Here is a 24,859-nt window from a genome sequence, read left to right as displayed (position 1 = left end):
AGGATTTCTTTAATTTTAACTTCCTTAGCTTCACCTTAAGCCTCTTCTTTCAAATAAAATATAATTAAAAATAAAAACAAAAGCTCAAAAATGTCATCCCTAATGTTATTTAGAATAATAATCGATAGTTGTATCCCTACACGGTCTGTGGCGCTAAACAATAACACTGCTGAATATTCCAACCTTTCAGAACCTTGTGTTTGTAACATTGCCCTGGGAAATTACAAACTATCAGAGAAAGTGTTAGTGAGCCAGCCTAAAAGAATATGTCAATACGTTATTTTAAGGATCTATTTTAAGGATTTCTTTAATTTTAACTTCCTTAGCTTCACCTTAAGCCTCTTCTTTCAAATAAAATATAATTAAAAATAAAAACAAAAGCTCAAAAATGTCATCCCTAATGTTATATTTGTAATCAGTTCATCAGTTCATATTTGCTGACATAAGAAGCAAATATCTGTACAGTATATGACAGTACCGCTACTTTGTTTGCAACAGTGACATGGGGGATGGGTAGAGGACTACAGTACAGTAATGCTGGAATAATTGAACTCTTTCAAATTAAATCCATTATATTTCTTTCGGAAAAAGTTAAACCCCTACTTCAACCACATTAGTTGTCCTGCAGGGCGACACTCCAATAAAATAAAATAATAAAAAACCTTATGCACACACAGGACAGACATACCAGATATTCTGACAGGCAGGGGCAGCAATAGGTTGTATATTCCCTCTATGAAGAAGTCGGTCCATTCGCCTATCAGTTCTGATGGCAGTTTGTCCAGAACGTCTGCAGGGGGCGCTGCAAAGAACCCATTCAGCTTCACGATCAGCGCGGCATCCTCGCACGCAAAGAGTTGCACCCATGGGTTCCCCAAACTGCTCACATTCTCACTGGTAGTCTGAATGTGTGTGAGAGAAAAAGAGTGAGTCAAGGGTGGATAAATGAACTGATGTAGCAGTATATTGTTTGAGAAATAAATTTGAAGGGCTTAGCTGTGGTTTATAGATATTACTGTATAATAAAAACTGGGGGTTCAGGGTGACATGTTGTCCCCTGATTAACTGCCACTCTCTGGACTCACACATCCTCCCTTAACCCATTAAGACCGGGAAGGGAACGCGTCAATGTGTCATTTTAAGATGTCTTTGGCTATTCAAAAATAGCAGATATACAAGCTCATGGCGCGGCACCGAGTGCCGCCCCATGAGCTTGCAGATCTGCTATTTTTGAAAAATCGTGAAAATGTGTGCAAATCTTTGAATATATATATATTTTTAAGGCAAACATTTGTAACTCCAATCTTTGCTTCTGGGGATTCTACAAATGTCTTCTAAATCCTAACAGTTTTTTGAAAAATATTTTATATCAACGGTTCTCAAACTTTTTCATGTCAAGGACATGTTCCAGGGACCCCCAGAAGCAAAGATTTGAGTTTCAAATGTTCGCTTTAAAAATATATATTTTCAAAGATTTGCACAAATGTTCCAAGATTATTTTTTTTAAATAGTAGATCTACAAGCTCATAGCGCGGCACTCTATGAGTTTGTAGATCTGCTATTTTTGAATAGCCCAAAGAAATAAAACAAATTACCGGTCTAAATGGGTTAATAAAATAAAAAATAAATAGTTTTTTTTTTTTTATGACTCATATCATACCTCCAGCCAGGCGAGCATAGAGCAAAGTAAAAAGTCCCACTGGCTGCCCTCGAGAACTGTGGGAGAATGAGTCACCAGCCAGGAAAGGAAACGCATCATCTCCACAGCGAGAATGAGCTGGGCTGCAGATGCTTTAGACAGGTCACTGAAATAGAAACAAGACCAATCAAACACACGACGACAGTGAGTTCCAGGGACCCACACACACAACAGCTAGTTTTCTATTCCACCAGGCAGACTGTTGCCTTCACCTGGTGGCCTAGTTCCAAATCAGTTCATGAATAGATATACCGGTACTGTAGCTTCGATAAAAACACAGCAGTACTGTGGATTGCCCGGGAACGGAGCTGTTTAAAGACATATATAACTAAAAAATGTGCTCCTCGGAGCACAGGTCTCCGCCAGTACTGTTCCTGATTAATCCTGTCTTACCTATTTATATTACATATTGTCACGTGTCACTTGACCAATGTTAGCTTGGCTGATGGAAGCTCACTTCAAAAAATATAAATGATTTTTTATATTGCAGATCTGCAAAAAATATAAATGATTTTTTGAAGTGACACCTATTTATAGGTTTCTAGGTCATCATGCGTCTCGCTAGCCAATCAGAGCATTGGTGACAACAATATTGTCACGTGTCACGCGAAGCTTGACCAATGTTAGCTTGGCTGAGACGGGGGGACACACGGAAGGACAAGAACGAAAACATACTCTCCACCTCTGGCGGAGACAACAACATATAGGCCTAAACGGTATGGGGTGCAACAGTTCAATTAATCAATTATAAAAGTAATCGATAATTTACTGGGGGGGGGGGGGGGAATAGATCAATATTTTGGGCATGTAGGCAAAAAGTAAAAAAAAAAAAAGTCTAAACATTTCAAATATAGTTGCTTATTCGATTAATCAAAAAGGTTACTGATAGAATAATAATCGATAGTTGTATCCCTACACGGTCTGTGGCGCTAAACAATAACACTGCTGAATATTCCAACCTTTCAGAACTTTGTGTTTGTAACATTGCCCTGGGAAATTACAAACTATCAGAGAAATTGTTAGTGAGCCAGCCTAAAAAAATATGTCAATACAATTTTTGTATTCATTATTATTATTGTTTTCAATTTGCTAGTGGTCAAATTCTCCCAGTTTTGAGGTTCAGTTTTTATTTAATTGCTGTTATATCAGCATTTTATTGTATTTATTTGGTCAGTGACTGTTCTGTTCTAAGGACTTTTAAACTTCAGGGACTCTCACTGGAGTATTCAGTACTGTATGTATTTGTTTTATGGAGTTTTGTCCTATATTTTGTCTATTTTTACACATGTGAACCTGTGTAACATTCCTGCATCTTGGCCAGTGCATGCTTACAAAACAGACTTTGTCTCTCAACAATTTTTTTTTTTACTGCTTAAATAAAAAGTTATATAAATCAGCTGACAGGATGTTGACAAATGTTACCATACATCTCCTCGCAACAATAGACTATGAATGTGTTCATATGAACCTATGAAGGTATGTGGTCTATGGGTTGCATATTTATTACCTGCTAAAGAGGAACCAGTCCTCCTTGCAGCTCCTCCATTGCATCATGGTGGCCAGTATAGCCTGCAGGATCTCCTCCTGTACGGGTGTGTTTGCCTCCAGACAGCACAGCAGTACGGACAGACACCCACACACATCTAGGATACGTACAGTCACAGGAAGTCATGAAGGCACAAGACATGACCTCTCCAAAAGTTCAGAAGCAACCCTAATGGTACACTGAAAGTGCAAATGTACTGTGCGTAAATGCGTGTGTGGGTGGGTGTGTGTGTGTGGTCTTACTATTGGTCTCCTCCTGCCAGTTGATGATTCCAGCGGTGGCCAGGGCTATGAGCGTGTCTCTCTCCTCATCGGTCATGGCAGGACAGAGCACCTGCAGTGTGCTCAAGGTACTCTGGGAAACTGGGAATAAACTGAGAAATGGAACACAACACGGGCAACTTGTGTTTAACTCGTTTTGAGATGACTGCTAACTTCAGACCGTTACGAAGCATTCAACCAACTTAAAAGCGTTCTTTTAGTCAGGACAACCCCCCTGTCCCTGGTGGGGGTTGCCCTATCGTGCAATTGCAATGCCACAGGTTCGAATCTGGCTCAAGGTCTGCATTACACATAACTCCACCCCCGTCCATCCATACCCTCCTTTCCTCCTCTGTTCTAGCTAGTGCAGCTGAAATGCATTTAACATCTTTTAACTCTTTAACTGCCAGAGTAATAGTGTAATAGTGTTACGCTACTGCCAGCAAAAAAGTTTCATAGTTGTGGCAAGTTGAAAATAGCATGTTTTGACAAAAATACATAGTAAAACAAAGAAAAATTTTGATTTTTTTTTCCGTTTATTTTTTAACATTGAAGTGAATGGAGCAGCAAATCTTTGCATCACGTTATCTCCTGGTTCCTTTGTGATAAACAAAAAAAACGGGAACATTTTTAAAACACATTTTTTTTTAAATAGCAAAAACGGACGATTTAACTCGTCCATGGCAGGCAATGAGTTAAGAAGCATTCTGTGAGTTATAATGGAACAAGGAAAACTAAGGCAGGGTAACCCATAATCCCCTGCTAGACAAAGTTGTGATTGTGATTGTGTGTGTTTAGGGTCACAGTGATCTACATGTGGTGCACAGCACACTGTCTCCCCTACATGTATGCATATTCTCTATATCCCGGTTGCCAATTTCATATTCTGTATAATCTCTCCATGGCTGTACATTCTCCAGAGGGGACGTAATAAACCGCTCACCTGTCTGCACTGCCATACAGCATTCTCAATGAGGTGTTGTCTGTGTTGGCCAGATCACTGGTCTGGATGCAGCTCTCCAGGGTCAGAGACCACAGACCACCGTCTTCCACTGACCTACAGGGAAATTATAACATACAAGATTCAGACAAAAATAAATAAATAATAATAATAATAAAAAATCACACCTAGTGTGAAGTGGGCGGTGTGGTCACAGTGGTCATCACAGTGATGGAAGTTCACTTAAAGAAAAGTAATATTGTGGACCAACCATTGTACACCCCTAACTTAAAAAAAAACATAAATGTGTTTTTTTTAAGTGCATAGCCCTATTTATAGGGCTATGCACATGTTTCACCGCCCAAAAACAGTACTTCTCCCATTCAGAAGCTATTTGTTTATTTGATTAACGGCCGGGGGCAATGGCTTTTTTGGTCATTTTATTTTGACTTGAGGCTATAGCTGAAATCCATTCCCCAAAGTTCGGTCACTCGCTCACTCTCCTCGCTTCCTCCACTCGCGCCGAGGATTATTTGCGAGGACGGAGTGGTCGAGCGGTTGCCGTCAAAGGATCGGACTGCACTTAGCGTCATTTCAAAGCGACGGAAAATTCCGCGATCACTTATGACGTCTCAAACAGCTGGACCAGAGCCGTGGATGAAAATATACATGCATAGAATAATATGCAGGTATAGAATAATAAGAATAGACAATTCATCAATGTGGATGGCCACATTGTTATCTTTATAGTGAACATTGTTGTGCAAGGCCATTTATTCCTGAAATAGTGAACGAAGCGCCAGGATGAGCAAACTTACATTTATGAATTAAATCCTGACCCGTCCCTCTTTTTGCTCGTACAGTCCCCAGACCCACCACCCCCCGCAGCATCCCGCAGGGCACTGCTGCTTATAACAGCCACCGTATATTACAGAGTATGTCTGACTCTGAATTACATCATTCATGCAGGGTGGCCATACGTCCTCTTTTACCCGGACATATATTCTTTTGGGGGGCTGTCTGGGGGGTTTTATAAAATCCTTCAAATGTCCGGGGTTTTGAGAGTTTGGGTGATATCCCTCCCACTTCTGGGACGAAGAAAAAAGAAAAAAACTCAGACGATTTTGTGATTTCGCTTGATATTGTTTGATAGCGAAATAAATCATGACTGATAGACATGAAAGAAGTCCCTTCACAGCTAATAGAGAATTTTAAATTTTAAGAATCCGTTCAGAATTGAATGAGTACGGCTATAGTTAAAGCGTAAAGTGTCCTCTCCTATATTCAGTCTATATATAAATACAATACATTATTTTAAACATAATCTTTGTCACAGTAATTTATAGTAGTCCATGCACTGCATTGAGGCATGCAAGAGAGAAATTAACTATCAGCTTTTGAGACAGAATAAGTGTGCACAATATATTACAATGTATATAATTGTATTATGCTTTATATCATACAACGCAATAAAGCCAGTGGCTTGTTGCGTCTTTTCTGCTAATGTACACTGTGTGTGGGTGTGTGTGTGTGTGTGTGTGTGTGTGTGTGTGTGTGTGTGTGTGCGTGCGTGCGTGCGTGCGTGCGTGCGTGCGTGCGTGTGTGTGTGTGCGTGTGTGTGTGTGTGTGTGTGTGTGTTTGTGTGAGATGCGCAACGACTCGAGTGATCGGCGGGGGCGAAGGGGGGGGGGGGCAGCCGGTGTTTCGGCATGGTTTTGGGTTTCAAGCATTGTTTGTGTGGCCACATGTGGAGGAGGACCATGTATACGTCACGGGAGAAGGGAAAAAACAAAAAAAACGTGTACACATGATGCGGAAGTCTGCCGCGGAGGAGCTGTGGAGAGTGGTCGAGCCTACACTTGATGTACACTCGCTAAATGCGGAAGTAGAGAGCCTCCTCGGCTCCTCCACTCGACTCCACTCGCCTCCTCCAAGAAGCAACTGAATAATTGGACCCTGAGCACATCCGGTTTGGAGTCGGAGTGACCGAGTGGGAGTGAGCGAGTGGCCGAGATTTTCGGGTTTGGATTTCAGCTTATGGGACGCTGGAATCTCATTCACTGCAGCCGTGTGCAGCACGCCACTTTTTTAGGAACGTTTGAAATAAAAATACACAAAAATTGACAATAAATTGGCATCTATTGTTAGGTATGCCCACCACGGATATGCTCTAAAAAGTGTATTTTTCATTTCACTAGGTCTTTAATGTTACCTGGACATTTACATTACATTGTTGTCCATGTATCATTATGTAGGATATTGTGAATGAAATATGCAACACAAATAAAGTGTTACTTGACTCCTCTCTGCTACTCCCAAAGTTTCCACCTGAGACAGGTGTCTAGCTACTCTGCTGCAAGCTAGCCTTGGGCAGGGTTCTTCAACTCTGGTTTTCTTTCCTACAGGGAAGTTATTCTCCTGGCAAGTGCCTGATTAGACAGAATGAGATGGGCACCAGCCTCGGGTCAATGCAATCAACTTCCCTGTAGGATAGAAAAGTAGCAGACCAAGAGGTCGGAGAATGCTCACCCTGGCCTTAGGTACAAACATGATGTCTGTCTAAAAATGCAGACTGCATACACCAGCCGCGCCCCTTTATGGTGGCATGTTCCGCATTGTAACACAATTATAATAGACCTAATTTAGCTTAGCAATACGAGACAATTTTATTTATGACAACCAGGAGATATTCAGAGCATATACATACTAAGTTGATAATTCTTCGATAAGTATTTGTAGAGCAGTGGTTCTTTTTTCGTGCCAAGGACCCCCAAATTGATATGTATGTGGCCGCGGACCCCCACTAGTAAATATGCTGTGCCAGGGACCCAAGCAAAGATTTGTGTTAAAAATGTAGCCTATAAAATTTAAAGATGTGCACCCATTTTCAAGATAAAAAAAAAAAGCTTATAGATGAGCTTATAGATCTGCTATTTTTGAATAGCCAAAGCATAAAATATAGATAAGAGGGATTAAAATGATTGTGACGCTTAAAGGTAGGGTAAGTGATTTTCTTTGGTTAAAGGTTTAATGACATTCACTTTTACACCACATTCAAAGTCTTTGTCCTGGTCCTTCAAAAGTGTACAAAAAGTTTTAAGTGAAAATTCCATTCCAGTGATCAATGGCAGGTGTTTTTCTCTCACATTTCTAAAGCCTTTTCAACTGCAATGAAAAAAGAAATCTTTGCCTGCGGGTGTCGCTGGTGAGGGATTTTGCCTGTCAATCATCGCCTCTGCTCCGCCCCCCCCAAAGGAAAGGATAGGGGAGGGGAGGGGCGAGGAGGAGAGTGGGCGGGATTAATCGACTGTGACCTCACTGTCGAAGGGCCAAGCTCAGATTACTTTTCAGCCTAATTATTCAGAAAACCCCAGACCACAGAAAATCCACTGAATGTTCTAAGTTCAGGTTTTTTGGGTGTAATTGAGGTCATAAAACCCCAAATAAAACATTGAAAATAAAAAAAGTGAAAATGAATGTCATGATACCTTTAAAATAAGTGTTCTACTTATTGCTATAGAGTGTTTGTTCAGTAAAAGGAGTCTCCTTGTCTCTCCAGCTCTTTATAAAACAGAAAATGCATTTTCGTTTCAGTTTCAGTTTCATTTCCAATTTTATCCAATCAGGATAAAGAACTCAATCAGGATATAGATTAAACAAGTGAAATTGGAAGTGATGACACTAAGAAATGAGCAGGCAAAATTGGAACTGGAACACTATAAAAATGAAGCTTAAAAATGGGTACTTTCTCCTGATTGGCTGAGATTTTGACACCTACCAGAAAATTTATTTTCTGTTTATCAAAGAGCTGGAGAGACGGGGAGACTCCTGTTACTGAACAAACACTCTATAGAGCGTCGCAGTTCCCGCCCACTTCCTGTTTTTTTTGGTGCCGGAAGAAAAAACTCAATGCATTTTTCCATTGACATTTCCAAAAATATTTATATCTATTAATTTAAGCCTCGAATCAAGCCATCACGAGATGACATGAATCATGACCATATAAAGTTTTTTTCTGTGATTTTTTTTTATTTTATATTTAATTATATGATATACTATATTTAATAAATACCCTTTGTTTTGCCGTTTTCAAAAAAAAAATAATCACAGAATCAAACGTTTATGGTCATGATTCATGTCATGTTGGCTTGATTCGAGGCTTAAATTAATAGATATAAATATTTTTGGAAATGTCAATGGAAAAATGCATTGAGTTTTTTCTTCCGGCACCAAAAAAAACAGGAAGTGGGCGGGAACTGCGACGCTCTATAGCAATGATTACTATCAGAATATAGTGCTTTAACCTTTTAACAAAATACTTTTTGTTTTAACCCAAAAATATCACTTACCCTACCTTTAAGTAACTAATTTTGCTGGGGACCCCCTGGTATCCCCCCCAAGGACCCCTGGGGGTCCCCGGACCCCACTTTGAGAACCAAAGCTGTAGAGAATGAGAGGCCTGATGACGTCACGTCAGATTACTTGTTGACATCTGTTCGTCCAGACAAAAACACCCCCAAGGAGTGGGGATGGTATTACTATAATGTGATAAGGTGTATTATCACCTTGTGTAGAGTGTCTCCAGAAGCTCTTTGGTTGTAACCTGGTGGAGGAGGGCCGTTGGCAGCTCCCAGTCAGCCAGCAGGTTGTGATAGTCGGCCACGACGGCAGGGCTGCACTCCATCTCCTTGCACCACTGCACTGCATACAACAGCTCTGCCACTGGAACACAAATCACAGACACACACATTACATGGTGCAGAACCGCCAATAAGACCGCTATATTTGGGCATGCCTGATACGAAACTCCATATATGGGATAAAAGGGGGGCACAAAAAGTAGTTATTTAACCCATTCAATCCGGGAACGCTTACTGTGTCATTTTAGATTTTTTTTTGCCATAACATCATAGGATTCATTATTTGATACTTTGGGCTATAAAAAAATAGCAGATATACAAGCTTGTAGCGCGGCACCGAGTGCCACGCTACGAGCTTGTAGATCTGCTATTCTTTTTGAAACATTTTTGACTCAAACTTTTGCTTCTGGGCATTCTACAAATGTCTTCTAAATCATCAGTACTATATCAGTGGTTCTCAAACTTTTTCATGTCAAGGACCACCCAATTTGGCCGTGGACCCCTCCCATCTCAAAATATTTTTGGTCCAGGGACCCCCACCAGAAGCGGGAGAGTTAAAAATGTATATATTCAAAGATTTGCACATTATTTTCACGATTAGTTCTTCAAAGATAGCAGATCTACAAGCTCATAGCGCGGCACTCGGTAATCTGCTATTTTTGAATAGCCAAAGAAATCTAAAATGACACAGATGCGTTCCCGGTCTGAATGGGCTAAATATCAAATGTGGCTTTTAAACATGGCATAACTTAGTTTTACTGATCCCCACCTCTAACAGTATAAAAGTTACATTGACCAGCTCACCAGTGTATTTGAGGTTTGGCAGGTGTGAGGAGGAGGAAAAGGCCGTCTCCTCCTGGTCACGTGGCACTGTCACAGCGGTATGGACCACTCTTCCTAACAGGGCACAGGCAGACAGGTGGGCTGGCAACTTCGAGGACACCTTGATCTTCCACGCGTCCATGCAGGGATAGTCGCAAACCACCCGCAGACGGCCAAGCAGTAAGGGACTCTTCACCCACTGGAGGGTGGAGAACAAGAAGACACAAGATACAAGAGGCATCAAGTTATATATTAAGTTATAATCCTAAGAAACAAACATAACTACTTTGATGTGATCGCATTGCATTGTCTTCTTAAAACACCTGACTGAAAGGATAACTAGGATATACATTTTCACCGGTGTCTCATTATAAATTTGTTTGTAAACAATATCAGGCTTCATTTTCCACTGCATCGCCCAAACTAGGAATGTATTCACTCCTGAAAAATGTATAGCGCACTCAGGTTCTCAATACTTTTTAACTGTGTAGAGGACAAATACAATACAGTACACTACCCACAACTGGCAACTGCTGGCTTTATGTGGCTGGCTCACCTGAGTGGGTAGGGCTTGTCTGATTCTGGTCCATTCTAATTGATTGGGGGTCAGGAGGGAGAGGAAGTGGGTGAAGAGGGGGGAGTCCTGTTGACAGACCGAGTTGAGGGTCTCCACTAGATTCTGTACGGCCAGAACAAGAACCTGCAAACTGGGAGAGAATCACAGGGTCAGGTGGATGAGGTTGTTAACAATGGAACAGCGCACAGGTAGCCGTGATGTGTTATGTTATGTTATGGTATGGTTGACTAGCCTGTCTTTAAAATCATTTTTATTCTTTGACTTTTAACCTAGTTTGAGAGTTGTACACATAGATATTGCATTTGTATTTCTATTGTTGTATTTATTGGCTGTACAGAACTCAACTCGGTTCTTTTTAAATATTCTTTATAAATAAAGTTGGTTTGGATTGGACTGGAATTAGTCTCAAAGCCAGAGAAACAGATTATCTGAAATGCTGGAAATTCTAAAAATTAGAAAAAAAGTACTTAAATGTTATAATTTGGCATAAATCTGATGTAGAGGGGGGAAACACTTCATAGCTGGTTTAAAATAACAAAAGACAATCATTCATAATTTAGCCTCACATATACACTGTGGGCACTCATCATTGTATTAAAGGAGGGAAATTGGTCATAAAGGAGCTCAGTATGCGTAGGAAATGGCAATGCTGAAATGAAGCATTCCAATGCAGCTAGCAGAACAGACAGAGACACAGGTAGGTGTTAAGAAAAAGAAAAACTTGTTTCACGCCTCTCTAAGTCAGGACTTTGCTTAAAAAAGGTCATTACAGCCTCTATTGCACCCCTCATATATAAGGCTTTGTGCTACATGCCATTGTGGAGGATGAGGCGAGAAATAAAATCTCTGGAGCCTGGGTGCCAGTAATGTAGTCCATGACTGGTGAGGAAAATATCATTGCTTGGTTATTGTACAGTACAGTGCTGGCGGGGGTTTGCACTTACTTGCTTGTATGAAATGTTGGGTTTTCTTGCAAAATTACCTGCTAGTATCAACAAAATGATCATTACTCTGACTCAACTGCTGCACCTCTTATCTGTGGTATTTCTTAATAAAAAGGAGACTACCACCCGTCTTTTCTTTAACCTACTGTATAGTATAGTAGAAAGGATCATCTGGACAAAGTTAGAAAGTTTGCAGAGATGAAATGTTGAACAGTTCATTTGTAGGTTCATTTTGACGTTGCCAATTTGATGGTTTTATAAATTTCAGCTCTACACTATTCTGTCAAGCTATTTTAAAGGCCCTTGCACACAGCGTCCAATTGTTTTGCACACACAATAAAAACAAAACGTTTTATACTAGAAAAGGGCACTTCTCCAACACAGCCCTGGGTTGCCTACCCAGGGCTGTGTTAGTCATGGGGTGCAGACATTGGCACCAGAAATGTACCAGAAACGTATTTATTTATTCTGTGTGCAAGGGCTGCATTTTCCTATTGCATAATAATCATGATTTTACACTGAAATATCACTGCTATATGGTTGGGTATATTATTTCAGTGGCTTGCACCTGTGTGCTGGAAAAGCCAGCTCCGCGCCTGCCGTGCTTACTCAGATCTTTCACTTTGTAAGTCACTCTGGATAAGAGCTTCAGCTAAAGGCCTAAATTGTAACTGGAAACACGTGGTTCCAAAACAAACTTTAACATCATGTAGTAACGGTCCTACCTCTTGATGTCCAGAGAGGCTGTGAGTAGCTGGTTCTTGGCCCAGAGTGCAGTGCTATACAGGAAGCCTCCTTCCCTGATCTTACTCCCAGAGTGATGGACCAATGACTGGACTCCAGTCACACACACTTTCCTCAGCTTTCCTAAAAGGGAGTCTGTCAAAAAAAGGTCAAAACAATTAGATATCCAACCTTCACGACAATTGTTACCAAATGCAGGTAATGGTGGGATCATTGAACATTTTCAAATGTTGAATTTTTCAATTCAGACAGTACAAAATGAGGCATCACTTGCTGTGATTGATCAAATAATAACACATTGAGTGCCAAAAACGGTCCGGACCGTTTTTGAGAAGCCATGCGTTGTGTGCCAAAAACGGTTATGACCGTTTTTGGAAAGAAATATTTAAAAAAATAATAATAATAATAATTACATTTTTTTTTCCTTCACAGCACCAGGAGATATCATTTTTCGAAGATTTAGACTCCAATCCACTTCCTGGTTAACTTATGACTTCAAAAGCCTGTATCTCGGCTCCTGTGTACTTTTTCTTTTTATTATATTTGACTATTTTCGACTATTTTCAACTGGCTGCAACTATGGAACGGATTACCGAATGTTTTTAATTTTTTTCCCCCGATTGTACGAGACCTCTATGTGTGTAATGAGGGGATCACCGTGAGGACGGTGATCACTGAAAATATTTTGTGACTACTTGAAAAAGGTTCAAAAATGGTTAAAAATCAGTTTGTCCCTCAATGTGTGATTCAAATTTTAGGTAGACTGAATGCTGCGTTCATGATTTTTGTAAAACGGGCCCCTTCCGCAAACTTTGGAAAGGCAATGAAAAATCCAAATGATACATTGTTCCCACACATGATTTGAGATACTCTGTAGGAGTATTAGCAAAAAGTGTGTTTTCATGAAAATTGAGGTGAATGATATATACTGTAGGCACTTGGAACATTCTAAAGCTGCATTTCTCAATTTATTTTCATCATGGTGGGATTTTGACCCAAATCACACCATGATGTGCGTGCACCCACCAGACAGGTGTGTGTGCGTCTGATCCTGGGCTGTGAGTTGGAAAGTGGTGAATAGCAGCTCCTCAGCAGACGCCAGCAAGAGGCAGTGTCGTACGGATGAGAAGAAGGTGGAGGCCACGTCACAGATGAACGACACCAGAGGCTCCACGTTGCCTGCGTCGGACAGACTCTTGCTCTCCAAGAGCGTGGCGTGAAGCTTCTCCAGGATCTTCTGCATGTAGACCTCCCCGATCAGAGGCTCTGTCCATATAAAAATCCAGCCAACAGTTTTAGTGAACAGTTAAACAGCTGTGCTAAGTTGACGATTAATTGTCACTCAAATAATTGCGATTAACGATTTAATTGCCAAGTGTTTGGCATTGAACATTGGAAGATATGAATACAGGTTTTATTTCTGTTTGCCATTTAGGCTTCGTAATTAAAAAATCCACAGCAAATATGACAAATAACTTAAATATACAAAGAAATTATTGACACATATAATAATTTTATACATGTAAAAAAACAAACAGAAATAGCTGATCTACAAGCTTATAAAGCGCCACAAAGATCTGCCATTTCTGCTTTTTTTATATTCGGAAATGTGTGAAAATTGTTCAACGTGGAAAAATTATTGCGATTATCTCAAATAATTGCGATTAGACGATTATGTAATAATTGTAATAGGCCTGTGTGTGTGTGTGTGTGTGTGTGTGTGTGTGTGTGTGTGTGTGTGTGTGTGTGTGTGTGTGTGTGTGTGTGTAATGTACCATTGTTGTGATGCTGAGACAGCACTAGGCTGATAAGAGTCCAGCTGTGACTGCTGCTGCTGAAAGAGGCGTCGCTGGATTGGCTGCCTCCCACCTTGCACAACTCCTCCGCCAATCCCAGGAGCCGCTCGCCCAACACGGAACCCTTCAGCCAATCGTTGCAGCTCTCAAGAGTGTCTGTGTCTGCACACGCCTGATGGGTGAGACAGCCGAGCAGACTTTTTATAGTTTATCACTAGATATTTGACAACATCCACTTTTTGTGGCAGATACACACTTTAACAGTACATGATATACTGTATATAAACAAAATCAGAAAAGATGAAAAACAATAAAACAATCACCCCACCTACCCTTTGTATGATCTGCAAGATAATACCCCACTGTAGATCCATCTAGAAAGAGGAATGAGAAGTACTTACATTAGAGCTAATTCATTATACAGTACACTACAACACAACTGATACATGAACCTAGATAAATGAAACTACGGAATGATGTGGATCAACATAGCAATGACATACCACAAAATGTGGGCAAGGTTTCAGCATGATCACAGCTCATTGACTTCCATTACAAAATTTAAGTTAAATATTTCAAAGTATAAAACATGTGGTCTACTGACAGCAGCATATATACAAACGCTCCAGCGGTTTGCGATATTAGCTCCAGAAAGACAGACACACAACAGACCCTATCATGAATGCAGGTCAAGTTGCTTCTGAACATATTGCTAGTTTGACCACTTAAAATGCTCTAATCTTTAAAGACAAGACACCGAAAATAGTCACTTCCATAGAAGACATGCATGCTTCTATGGAATCCAAATGACCAGTCATGGCGACTGAGAACTTTAATCCATAGTACAGTATGTACATAAACACAGAACACAAAATAAAATACACTAAAACAACATGAGACTAAGTTGAACATCCTACAGTTACCGTGGTGACGTGGTTGAGGATGCGTGTGGTTTCTTGCCGGCTGCAGCAGTACAGCGAGCTGAACAACATCTCTACTATGTGACCGGTGTCACTTCGGCCCTCCTCGGCCAGCCACGCCACCACCCGCTCCAGCAGGAACTGCATGGCCGGGTTGGTCAGAGTCTCTGCCTCTCCCTGCTTCTGCTCAGCCTCAGCTTCACACGCGATCGTATCTTCCAATTTCACCAGCATCTGAAGAGTGGTAGAGAGCAATACTGTGTAAGATCAGTGGTTCTCAAACTTTTCCATGCCAAGGACCCCCAAAATGATATGTATTTGGCCGTGGACCCCCATCTCAAAATATGTTGTTCCAGGGAGTCAGGGACCCCCAGAAGCAAAGATTTGAGTTACAAATGTTCGCTTTAAAAAAATATATATTGAAAGGTTTGCACAGATGTTCACAATTTCTCAAAAATAGCAGATCTACAAGCTCATAACGCGGCACTCGGCGCCGCGCTATGAGCTTGTATATCTGCTATTTTTGAATAGCCAAAGTATAAAAGGTTAAAGTGGTTAAAACTATTGTGATGCTATATTAACACATTTTGCTGGGGACCCCCTGGAACCCCCCCAAGGACCCCTGGGGTAGATGAATATGTTACCTTTCAATGACATATTACATAATGTCGATTAGATAGACTATTTACACAAAATCCAAATAATTTCTTTTATCAGAGACGCCCCGACCAAAGCCATAGCACAACTTTATCTTTAACATTAAGCTTGTCTTACGGTGAAGACTCTTGGAGTGTGGAAAGACCGCAGGAGTTGGGAGAGGAAGACCAGGTGCCTCTCAGAGTTGTTCTCGGTAACGTATACCAGGCAGACCTGCGCCTGCTGGCACACCACCTCCTCCAGATGCCTGGTCTTCACAGGAACCACTGTCCTCTGGGGCTCCAGGAGATCAGACGCCGGCTGGATAGGTTTCTCGACGCTGGCCTCCTCAGCTCCGGGCCTCTCCGTGTCCTCCGGCTCAGCGAAACAGATCTTGACAGATTTCCTGTTGTGGGGCTGCTTTCTCCTGATTGCTCGCTCAGGATAACGCATTACCTGGAGGAATCAGAGACTTTGTTCAGTTTGCTGGTTCACTGCTCGGCACTCTAGTGCTGACTAGTTAATTTTTCTGGGACATGCAGTGCAAATACAAAGAGTTGTAAAAATGCCATGGCAGAGAAACTGAGGGAAAATACTTGTGTGTCTTCTATTCCACAAAAAGCATATTTCAAACAATATATTTTTTGTTGAAAAACTAAACCCTACCTGTGACCATGGAACATTTAAAACATTAAAAAATTAAACTTTTTACGTCATCACACACTGTCCACACAAGGATATTGTTTTAAAAATTATAATTCAACATTTCCCAGCATGATGGCTCACCTGCAACAAGGTGGCCACCCCTTCTAGAGCCTTGGGCTCCGCTTCTACGTTGTCAACGTAACGGACAAAGAGAAAGCTAAGTTCCTCCCAGAAGTCTGCCAGAAGTCTGAGGAAGACTTCCTCATTTGACGTGTCGCCATCGTGTAAGCCCGCCCTCTTTTCCCAGGAGACGAGCATTTCCGTGACCAATAGAAAGAGAGGACCATTCTGTAGAGAGGTGCTTCCAAGAGCGCTGTCCAATAGTGGGAGGAGCTACAGGGAGAGACGAGACAAATAATTTTTAATTTTTAAGGGTTTGAGCTGCTTTTCAAAGCATTTCAATCACATTTCAAGCACCTTCACCAGAACATACCCAGAGTTTTTCTCTGAAAATGCCAGTAAAAAACAATCTACATCGATAGCCACAACTCTTTATTTTGGTATTAATAGTTTGAAATAACATCACAAGTAGAATCAATATCGGATACAGTTTAAGAACCTTCTTTTTTCCCCATTCAAGCATATACCTCAGCATAAAAATGCCACATTCAAATTTAAAGATATTCAAAGATATTTCAGTTGCACAAGTTTCAGTTGCACAATTGCCCCCATAAAAAAAACAGACATTTCTTCAAATGATGAGCACATACAGTACAGTACGTATTTGGTCTCACCTGCTTTGAAATGAGCATGGTCCGTATTTTCTCCTGCTCCTCCTCCTTGTCTGTGTTGTGCAGTACACAGTACCTCAGACACTCTATGGCCGCATTCACTATTGCTGCACTTTCTGATGGACTGGCCACCGCACGCTCACTAGATAGACTGACATAAACACACACACTTATGCAATGGATGGCATTCCAGTCGTGCTCAAATCATGATACAGCATACCTCGGCTGAGCTCAAATGAAATATGCCTCATCGCTGTAAATATCACGCCACTATTGCTGTGCAATAAACCGTTGCTGATCAGAGTAAATACACATTTCTTGCACAACCATAAGTGGTTACTTTATGTCACCCATCGGCAACATAATCCATCTACTTGCATTAGGGATGATTGCATTAGGTTCTTTTACTCTTTCACACAAAACATGGCCCTATGTGCACACACATGCACAGCACAAACAGGGGAAACAAATTTACCCTTCTATGAGTGAGGTGAAGAAGGTGGTATAGAAGTCTATAGCTGGGTCAGTGACTTCTTGGGGCAGTTTGCTGATGAGGGGCATCAGGTTGGGGTGGAGAGCTGTAGCCATGCCCTTGCCACCCTCCTTCAGAAGAGCCCAGAGTTTGGGTAAAAACCCCTTCCTGGCATTAACATGTGTCCAGCACACCTAGGACAGAAAAAGTACACACACCATAAAAAAAGGTGCATCTTCAACAACAATGAATTAGAACACCAACGCGTTCAAACTACTTTCCAAGACAACAGAAACAAAGTACTCAAAGAGTGCTTACTGGAACAGTAGAGACAATGTGAAGCACTGCCTCCCAGATCGGAGGCAGTGCTATGGGGTCCGTGTCGTCAATACTGAGGAGGACAGCGGGACAGGCTCGTGCCGCTTCAGCCTGGACCAGCCCCGGCGCATACTGGCACAGAGCTGACACCACCTCGAAAAACGCCCCGCGCACCTGCCAAAGCACAAATTGTTTTTTTTGTTGGTTTTTTTACAGACAAACGGAAGACAAGTGTAAGGAAGGCAAAAATGTAAATGTCCTCTGGCAGGAGTTAAATTCAGGCAAGAGGGCTATGTGCTAGAGCCAAGTGTATTAACAACTGTCACATCAACTGGTGAGATTTTAGCTCATTTGCATCAAAGGCAAGCTGCTCAACACTCATATGGTTTACCTGAGGCGTCTTGTGTTTGCCATACTTCCAGAACTTCCCTTGGCTGATCAAGTGTGCCAGTCTCTCTTCCAAGGCCTGTCTGTCTGTCTGGGACAGCAAGGACAACAGTCTCTTCACTCCCAGCAAAGCACTGGTCAGCATGCGGAGATACTTGGCCTCTCTCTCCTCCTCTGGCACACCCCTGGAGAATAGAAGAAACAAAAAACCTGCAGTCTGAAGCCGAGATAGTCTAGCTTAGAGAGGAAAAGGGCACAAGTTACAGCCAATGAAACAAACCAACATGACAGTGCAAACCGTGCCAGCATGGCAGCTCTCACCAAGTTTCAGGAAAATCTGCAATATCTGTGTTATTAAGTTATTTTGTTCACAGACAGACAGATAGAAGTGATTACAATACCCTGCCACAGTTAACAATGACCCAAAGTGGCAAAAAAAAAGGGGATTATGTGGGAATGTGTGACTGTAGACCCTAAAGCTATTTGTATGCCAATTTTGGTTTGAGAATTTGTATTGATTGATTGAATACTTTATTAGTGAGAAATGTAAACAGAATGTGGTACAGTCAGACATTAAGGCTAAAAGGATAACACAAAAAAGTCCTGGGGACTTGTTTCCATTGTGGTCCTACAGTATGTATTTAATTTATCAACATATAGCATAAACAATTAACACTTTAATACATGTCATCAACAAATACAAAACACTATATGTACAAAGGAGAAAAGGGAAAAACGGCGGCAGTGAATGACACCTCCTTTCCCCTTGTTGTCTCCTGATAGATGTTTTTTCAGGCCAATTTTGAAAGAAACCAAACCAATAACTTAGTTTGAATTTGCACTCAGTGAACAGGTCTCTGGGCCACTTCTGAAAGACTGAACCCAAAGAACGGTACTGGAGTTCAAGGTGCAATTGACTGGCTCTGACTCCTAGTCTGCGAGTCTGTCTCCATTTGCGGAGTAGCTGAAATGCAAGATCTCCTCAAGTTTTGGTCTCAGTGACTGTCATCAGGCAACCCGTTTTCACCCCAAGGCATCATATTTGCCCCTTGATCAAGTTCATTTTGGTGAGCGATGCCGAGAGCGTCCTCTCACAGATCATGTTGACACTGATGGATTGAACAGAAACGGTCAGCAGAAACGGGACGCCCCGGATGGATAGGCCAATCGCTTGGCTGGTGCCTTGCTCGGGTGTGTCTCTCAGGGCTCGAACCCACTTCTGGCGGCGCACCTGCCTTGTGCCTGAGGCATCTATTTCAGACAATGTGGGACGTTCTATAGACATGTAATGACCTCCTCTAGCACATAAACATGACGCTAGAGGGAATTGAGGGCATCAGACAGGCCTGCCTGGGGCACTTTATTAGTATATGATGCTTTGGGGTGGATAATGTGTTACATAGGGAAGGCATATTCCATTTAATAAAACTGTAGCATATGAAAGCCTTACAGAGGCTGATAAAGGGTTAAGCCAAGTTCAAATGCATCATGGGCAAACAAGCAAAAAGAAAACTTACTGAGGATCACTCAGAGAGTCTGCAGTCTCCTTTAGCAAAGTGTCTTGAAGTACCTGAAATAAAACAACAAGAAAGAACAGAGATGTTATACTGAGTATTTACCGATGGATTCAATTCACATTGGGGAATGTTAAAGGAGCACTTCTCCCATTTTCATCAGCTACCAGCGTGCCCCAGCGCATTCGATTTTAAGTATACTCAAGCAACCCTGAGGTTCACTCAGTATTCAAGGGTTTCAGCACCTGAATAAATCCTGTCTTAATCACTGACTGTACTCATGATGAGGACCATGCATCACCGCCACCATTCACTTACATTGAGGATCTCGTCCCGGCAGAAGCTGAAGGCCTCGCTCTGTTTGCTCGGCGGGAATGCAGCCTGGAAGACCTGGCAGGCAGCGGAGGCTGCTGGGCCGTAGGTGTCGCACTGGGCCAGCACCCAGTGGCCCATAATGCCCTTGAGGAAGGGCGCCAAGCTGCGGCGCACTTTCAGCACCAACTGCTCAAATGCCTGGTGGCTCGCCTCCCTCACACGGCGATCATGGTCCTAATGGGAATGGGACCGTTTAACGCAATGTTAGCAAACTCACCACAAAACGATTGTAGCAAGGTTAGTTTAGTGTGCACTTTTCACTGTATAGGGGCTGTTAGATATTTTCTTGCTTGCTTTGACTCTGTAACCCATCTATGACGCATCTTATCTGGTCTATATCACATCTATAACATAGTGCATTTCATCAAATTATCTAATTGTTATCGACGACCATCTTACCACTGATATTTTGCAGTATATCCTCGGCCAGTACGGGAGGACACCTTTGACGACCTCTGCATCTCTTTCCTGACACATGGTACCAAACTCCTGAACAGCCTACAGAAACAAGACAGGTTATTAATGCAACGCTAGGTGGAGTAGAATTCTCAGTGTTTGTAATCTGAGTGCACAACTTTTACCAAAAGAACCATACACTGACAGAGTTAACACTGTGGATTACTGTGCATCCAAAGGTTGCCCTATATGGTTATTATTCATGTGTGTTTGAAGTGAGCATAGAGTATATTGTTGTATTGTTTGCATTGTTTTGTGGGTGTGTGGGTGTGCTTTGCAAGCATAAGTGAATGCATGTGTGTGTGTGTGTGTGTGTGTGTGTGTGTGTGTGTGTGTGTGTGTGTGTGTGTGTGTGTGTGTGTGTGTGTGTGTGTGTGTGTGTGTGTGTGTGTGTGTGTGTGTGTGTGTGTGAGTGGTCTAGCACTGTATCTGCTGTGCACTTTCTACTTTTTAACCAATTGCCATTCGGCTGTGCCTGTGACAACCTGGATTTGCCCCTTGCTATCAATCAATGAGTGATGAGTTCAGGCGGTAACAGGATAGATGGGCACCAAAACATTCTGGGCACTAATGAAAACTGGGCACCTTGGGACGGGTGGGCACTATAGGGACATGTGGGCGGGCATCTGGAAGAGTGGGCACTTAGGGGTGGAGAAGAGTGGGCACTACGGAAATCTGGGCACCGGGAAAACTGGGCACTAGGAAGAGCGGGCACTAAGGACATGTGGGAAAGCTATGAAACGGCCCCCATATGTGTGATCATGACGTGTGAAGTGGTTGAGTTCAGCTTGCCTTCAGTCTGGTGACGGCGTCCCTCTTGGTGAGCTTCCTGAGGACCAGACGGAACTCGGCGTCCACCAGGTTGTCTATCTCCTCCGCGCCGTGGACCGCAGGCACGTAGCCCGGCTCTGTGGTGACCGAGGAGCCGAAGCCCACGAACCCCGGCACCACGCCGCTCTCCCGGGCCAGCAGCTCGGCCGCCCGGCCGCTGCTAGACGGCTGGAGGGAACGGAGACATAATGTTGTTGATGGGTAAATTACAGTGGTTCTCAAACTTTTGAATGTCAAGGACCCCCAAATTGACACTTATTAGCCCACGGACCCCCATTTGAAAAGATAAGCCAGGGACCCCCATAAGAGAAGATTTGTACGGCTCTAGCAGTGATTCTCAATCATTGTAATTTAAGGACCCCCCAGTTTGACATGCATTAGGGCTACAGACCCCCATTTAATGGCATTTCTATCTCTGGGACCCCAATTCATATTGTAAAATCAATGTTAATTTAACTCTGAGAGTGTACAAATGGACCCGTTGGTTCCATTTGTACACTCTCAGAGTTACAGACCCATAAGGGTCCATTTGGTTCCTATAAATCATTTAGCTGGGGACCCCCTGGTATCCCCTCAAGTACCCCTGGGGGTCCCCGGACCCCACTTTGAGAACCAATGGGGTAAAAACACTTGAATACACTCACCCCACATGTAACTGTCAAAAGTTATAATAAGCTACAGTTAGCTTGAATAGCTACTTTACTGTTTACTTTTCTAAAGTGGCTCTTCTTACCCGGACATTTCCCTTCGTTCGCTGTTTATTCTTGCCCCCCATGTAATGGTTTTAATTCATCCGTTAGTTGGATATGTAAGAAGGAATAAGTATCGAAGCTAACAGTATTATTATGGCTGTTCCCACAACCATGAACACATTTACTGTAAAGCTGCATGTGATTGGTTACATTAACTTCCGGTTCACATTCTCCAAAATAAACGTCCCAAAGAGCTATGTTATGTACCAGATATATTATTATTTATAACTGGTATGCAGAGGTGGAAAAAGTACTCAAATGTTTTACTTAAGTAAATGTATCAATACCGCAATATAGAAATACTCAAAGTCTGCTGCAATTAAAAAATGTACTTGACTAAAAGTACAGAAGTAGAAAGTGCTCATTATGCAGAAGAATGTCCCATTTCACAAGTTTTCAAATATTTGAAAAATATTTTGAAAATAGCAGATCTACAAGCTCACAATGCGACGCATTGTGAGCTTGTAGATCTGCTATTTTCAAATGGCCAAAATGTATACGGTTGAAGTGGTTAATGTATGTTGTTTTATATTAATAATCAAACTCTACAAAGTAACTAAATTAGTAACTAAAGTTTTCAAATAATTGTAGTGGAGTAAAAAGTACAATATTTGCCTCTGAGATGTGGTGGAGAAGTAAAAGTACTGAAAACTGGAAACACTCCAGTAAAGTAAAAAAAAAACTCAAAAGTACAGTACTTGAGTAAATGTACTTAGTTACTTTCCACCACTGATTGTACCAATGAATTGTACACGTCGATAAGCTTTAATTTTGACATATTCATGAATCCAGCTCCATAGGTCACTTCCGGTTGTGATTTCTTCTTCGTGGTGACTTTTGCAGAAGAACAGAGCGTTGCTGTCCTCTATCTACAACATATTGCAGGAACATATAGTCGCTGAAAAATCATCCCAATATCTTCTGGAGGTATTTAAAAAGAAAAAAAAGTGGGTGAAATAACTTTTCGTACTAACAAGCTCACATAGTCAAGAAAGGAAAGATCATAGAAATAGATAGAAATAAAGAACATGGAAAACAGGTCAGTTATTCCAAATATTCCTGATACGAGCAGAAATATGTATTTATTTTTATTGTACCTTTTTTACCAGTGAGTCCAGACATCTCTTTTACAAGAGAGACCTGCCAAGGTAGCAACCATGTAAAAACACAACACCGATCACAACAAATTAAAAGGCACAGGCAGATAAAAAATTACAAATTACAATAAAGCCACTAACATCCTCCTTCAGCACATCCTATATGATGCCCTTAAATGCATTTTTGTCCTTCTTTTCTTCTATATTTTCTTTTTTTTTGTAGATTATTCCATTCTCAAGGTGATAGTAAGGAAATATGCTATTTGTGTTGACCTTTTGAAAACAGTTATACAGCTATAAAGGCATTATTATATACAAAATACAACAATAAATAAGCAAACAAACAAATAAAAAACTATAAGTTTGGCAGGGCATTTAAAAAGCTATCTACTGCACGGCAGGCCACAGAAAACTTTAAAAATAAATGTGCTATACCTGACATAAATGTCATTGATAGGTCAACCACATTTGGATGACTTAGTTTTAATGCATTTCTGCTCTATTAGACATTAGGCTTCTATGAGAAAGAGGGAGGATGATGACATGCAATTCAGGCCATGAGCCGGTTCAAACCTGTGACATTGTGATGAAGTCTGTTCCTGTGTAGGACACATTATTATCTGGTTGAACCACAAGGGCAAGATAGCTTACAATTACCGTACATCATCCAACATCATCTCACCCAATAATTTCCAACCTCACCATTAGTCTCAATAACAACAGCCTAATAGGACGGCTGACCCTGCTGGCTTGAAACGTCCCACTCAGCAGCTCAGAGAGTGTGCCGTGTCACCAATCATAGGCTAAAGAGACAACTGACTGCTTGCTTGAACCGGTCCTCTCAGGACTTCTGAGGCCACATTGTACCAACAATCATAGGCTAATGGACACCTGACATTTCTGGCTGGAAATGGTCCACTCAGCACAGCCGAACATCAGAAACCACATTGCCTCAGCAAACAGCAGTGGTGGGAAAATGTTTTACTTAAGTAAAAGTATCAATGCTGCAATGTAGAAGTACTCTGTTACAAGTACAAGTCCAGAATTCAAAATTGACTTGAGTAAAAGTAGAAAAGTATTGGCATCAAAATGTACTTAAAGTACCAAAAGTAAAAGTACAAAAGTGTTTGAAAATAGCCGATCTACAAGCTCACAACGTGTCGTGATGCGACGCGTTGTGAGCTTGTAGATCGGCTATTTTCAAATAGCCTAGGTATAAAATAGGGCTAAAGTGGAACTAAATGTATGTTTTATAATGTAATACTTTAAATCTGTAAAGTAACTAGTAACTAAGGTTTTCAAATGATTGTTGTGGAGTAAAAGTACAATATTTGCCTCTGAGATGTAGTGGAGTAGAAGTAAAAGTATAGACAATTGGAAATACTCCAGTAAAGTAAAAGTACCTCAAAATTGTACTTAAGTACAGTACTTGAGTAAATGTACTTAGTAACTTTACACCACTGCAACTATGTAATAATAAGTATTGAACCAGGAACCATGGATAATCCAGTGAGTCAAGTGATGGATATTTATACTTTGGTGTCTGATGGTATCCTTTCTCTCTCACCAAGGCCACTTCCTGCTCCACTCAGATTTGTGAAACCGCCTACATGGTCTGATGTAAGCCCTGGCTGACCACAAATCCACAACTCCCTTGGTAATGTAGTGGTAATGTAGTGGTCAGGTCAGATTCACAG

General features: G+C 41.5%; 1 protein-coding gene across 1 annotated transcript in view; it reads right to left on the bottom strand.

Annotated features, from left to right (window-relative positions):
* The window catches only part of ltn1 (listerin E3 ubiquitin protein ligase 1), a 35,517-nt gene extending 13,326 nt beyond the window's left edge, over positions 1-22,191 (bottom strand). Inside the window, exons 1-24 of the mRNA XM_080435837.1 lie at positions 22,047-22,191; positions 21,275-21,481; positions 20,426-20,524; positions 19,970-20,200; positions 19,655-19,707; positions 18,142-18,322; positions 17,751-17,924; positions 17,436-17,626; positions 16,964-17,111; positions 16,311-16,562; positions 15,663-15,980; positions 14,892-15,122; positions 14,301-14,342; positions 13,948-14,140; positions 13,199-13,438; positions 12,154-12,307; positions 10,464-10,614; positions 9,890-10,106; positions 9,011-9,167; positions 4,449-4,562; positions 3,488-3,618; positions 3,207-3,342; positions 1,661-1,805; positions 689-902 (exon numbers count right to left, since the gene is read on the bottom strand). Coding sequence (XP_080291963.1) covers positions 689-902; positions 1,661-1,805; positions 3,207-3,342; positions 3,488-3,618; positions 4,449-4,562; positions 9,011-9,167; positions 9,890-10,106; positions 10,464-10,614; positions 12,154-12,307; positions 13,199-13,438; positions 13,948-14,140; positions 14,301-14,342; positions 14,892-15,122; positions 15,663-15,980; positions 16,311-16,562; positions 16,964-17,111; positions 17,436-17,626; positions 17,751-17,924; positions 18,142-18,322; positions 19,655-19,707; positions 19,970-20,200; positions 20,426-20,524; positions 21,275-21,481; positions 22,047-22,088 — 4,021 coding nt within the window. The 5' untranslated portion in view covers positions 22,089-22,191. The remainder of the gene's footprint in view (positions 1-688; positions 903-1,660; positions 1,806-3,206; positions 3,343-3,487; positions 3,619-4,448; positions 4,563-9,010; positions 9,168-9,889; positions 10,107-10,463; positions 10,615-12,153; positions 12,308-13,198; positions 13,439-13,947; positions 14,141-14,300; positions 14,343-14,891; positions 15,123-15,662; positions 15,981-16,310; positions 16,563-16,963; positions 17,112-17,435; positions 17,627-17,750; positions 17,925-18,141; positions 18,323-19,654; positions 19,708-19,969; positions 20,201-20,425; positions 20,525-21,274; positions 21,482-22,046) is intronic.
* Positions 22,192-24,859: the final 2,668 nt, after the last annotated feature.

This window comes from Gymnoscopelus braueri (genome assembly GCF_963280865.1).
Source record: "Gymnoscopelus braueri genome assembly, chromosome: 8".
NCBI classification, from domain to species: domain Eukaryota; kingdom Metazoa; phylum Chordata; class Actinopteri; order Myctophiformes; family Myctophidae; genus Gymnoscopelus; species Gymnoscopelus braueri.
This window is presented reverse-complemented; position numbering and strand designations above follow the sequence as displayed.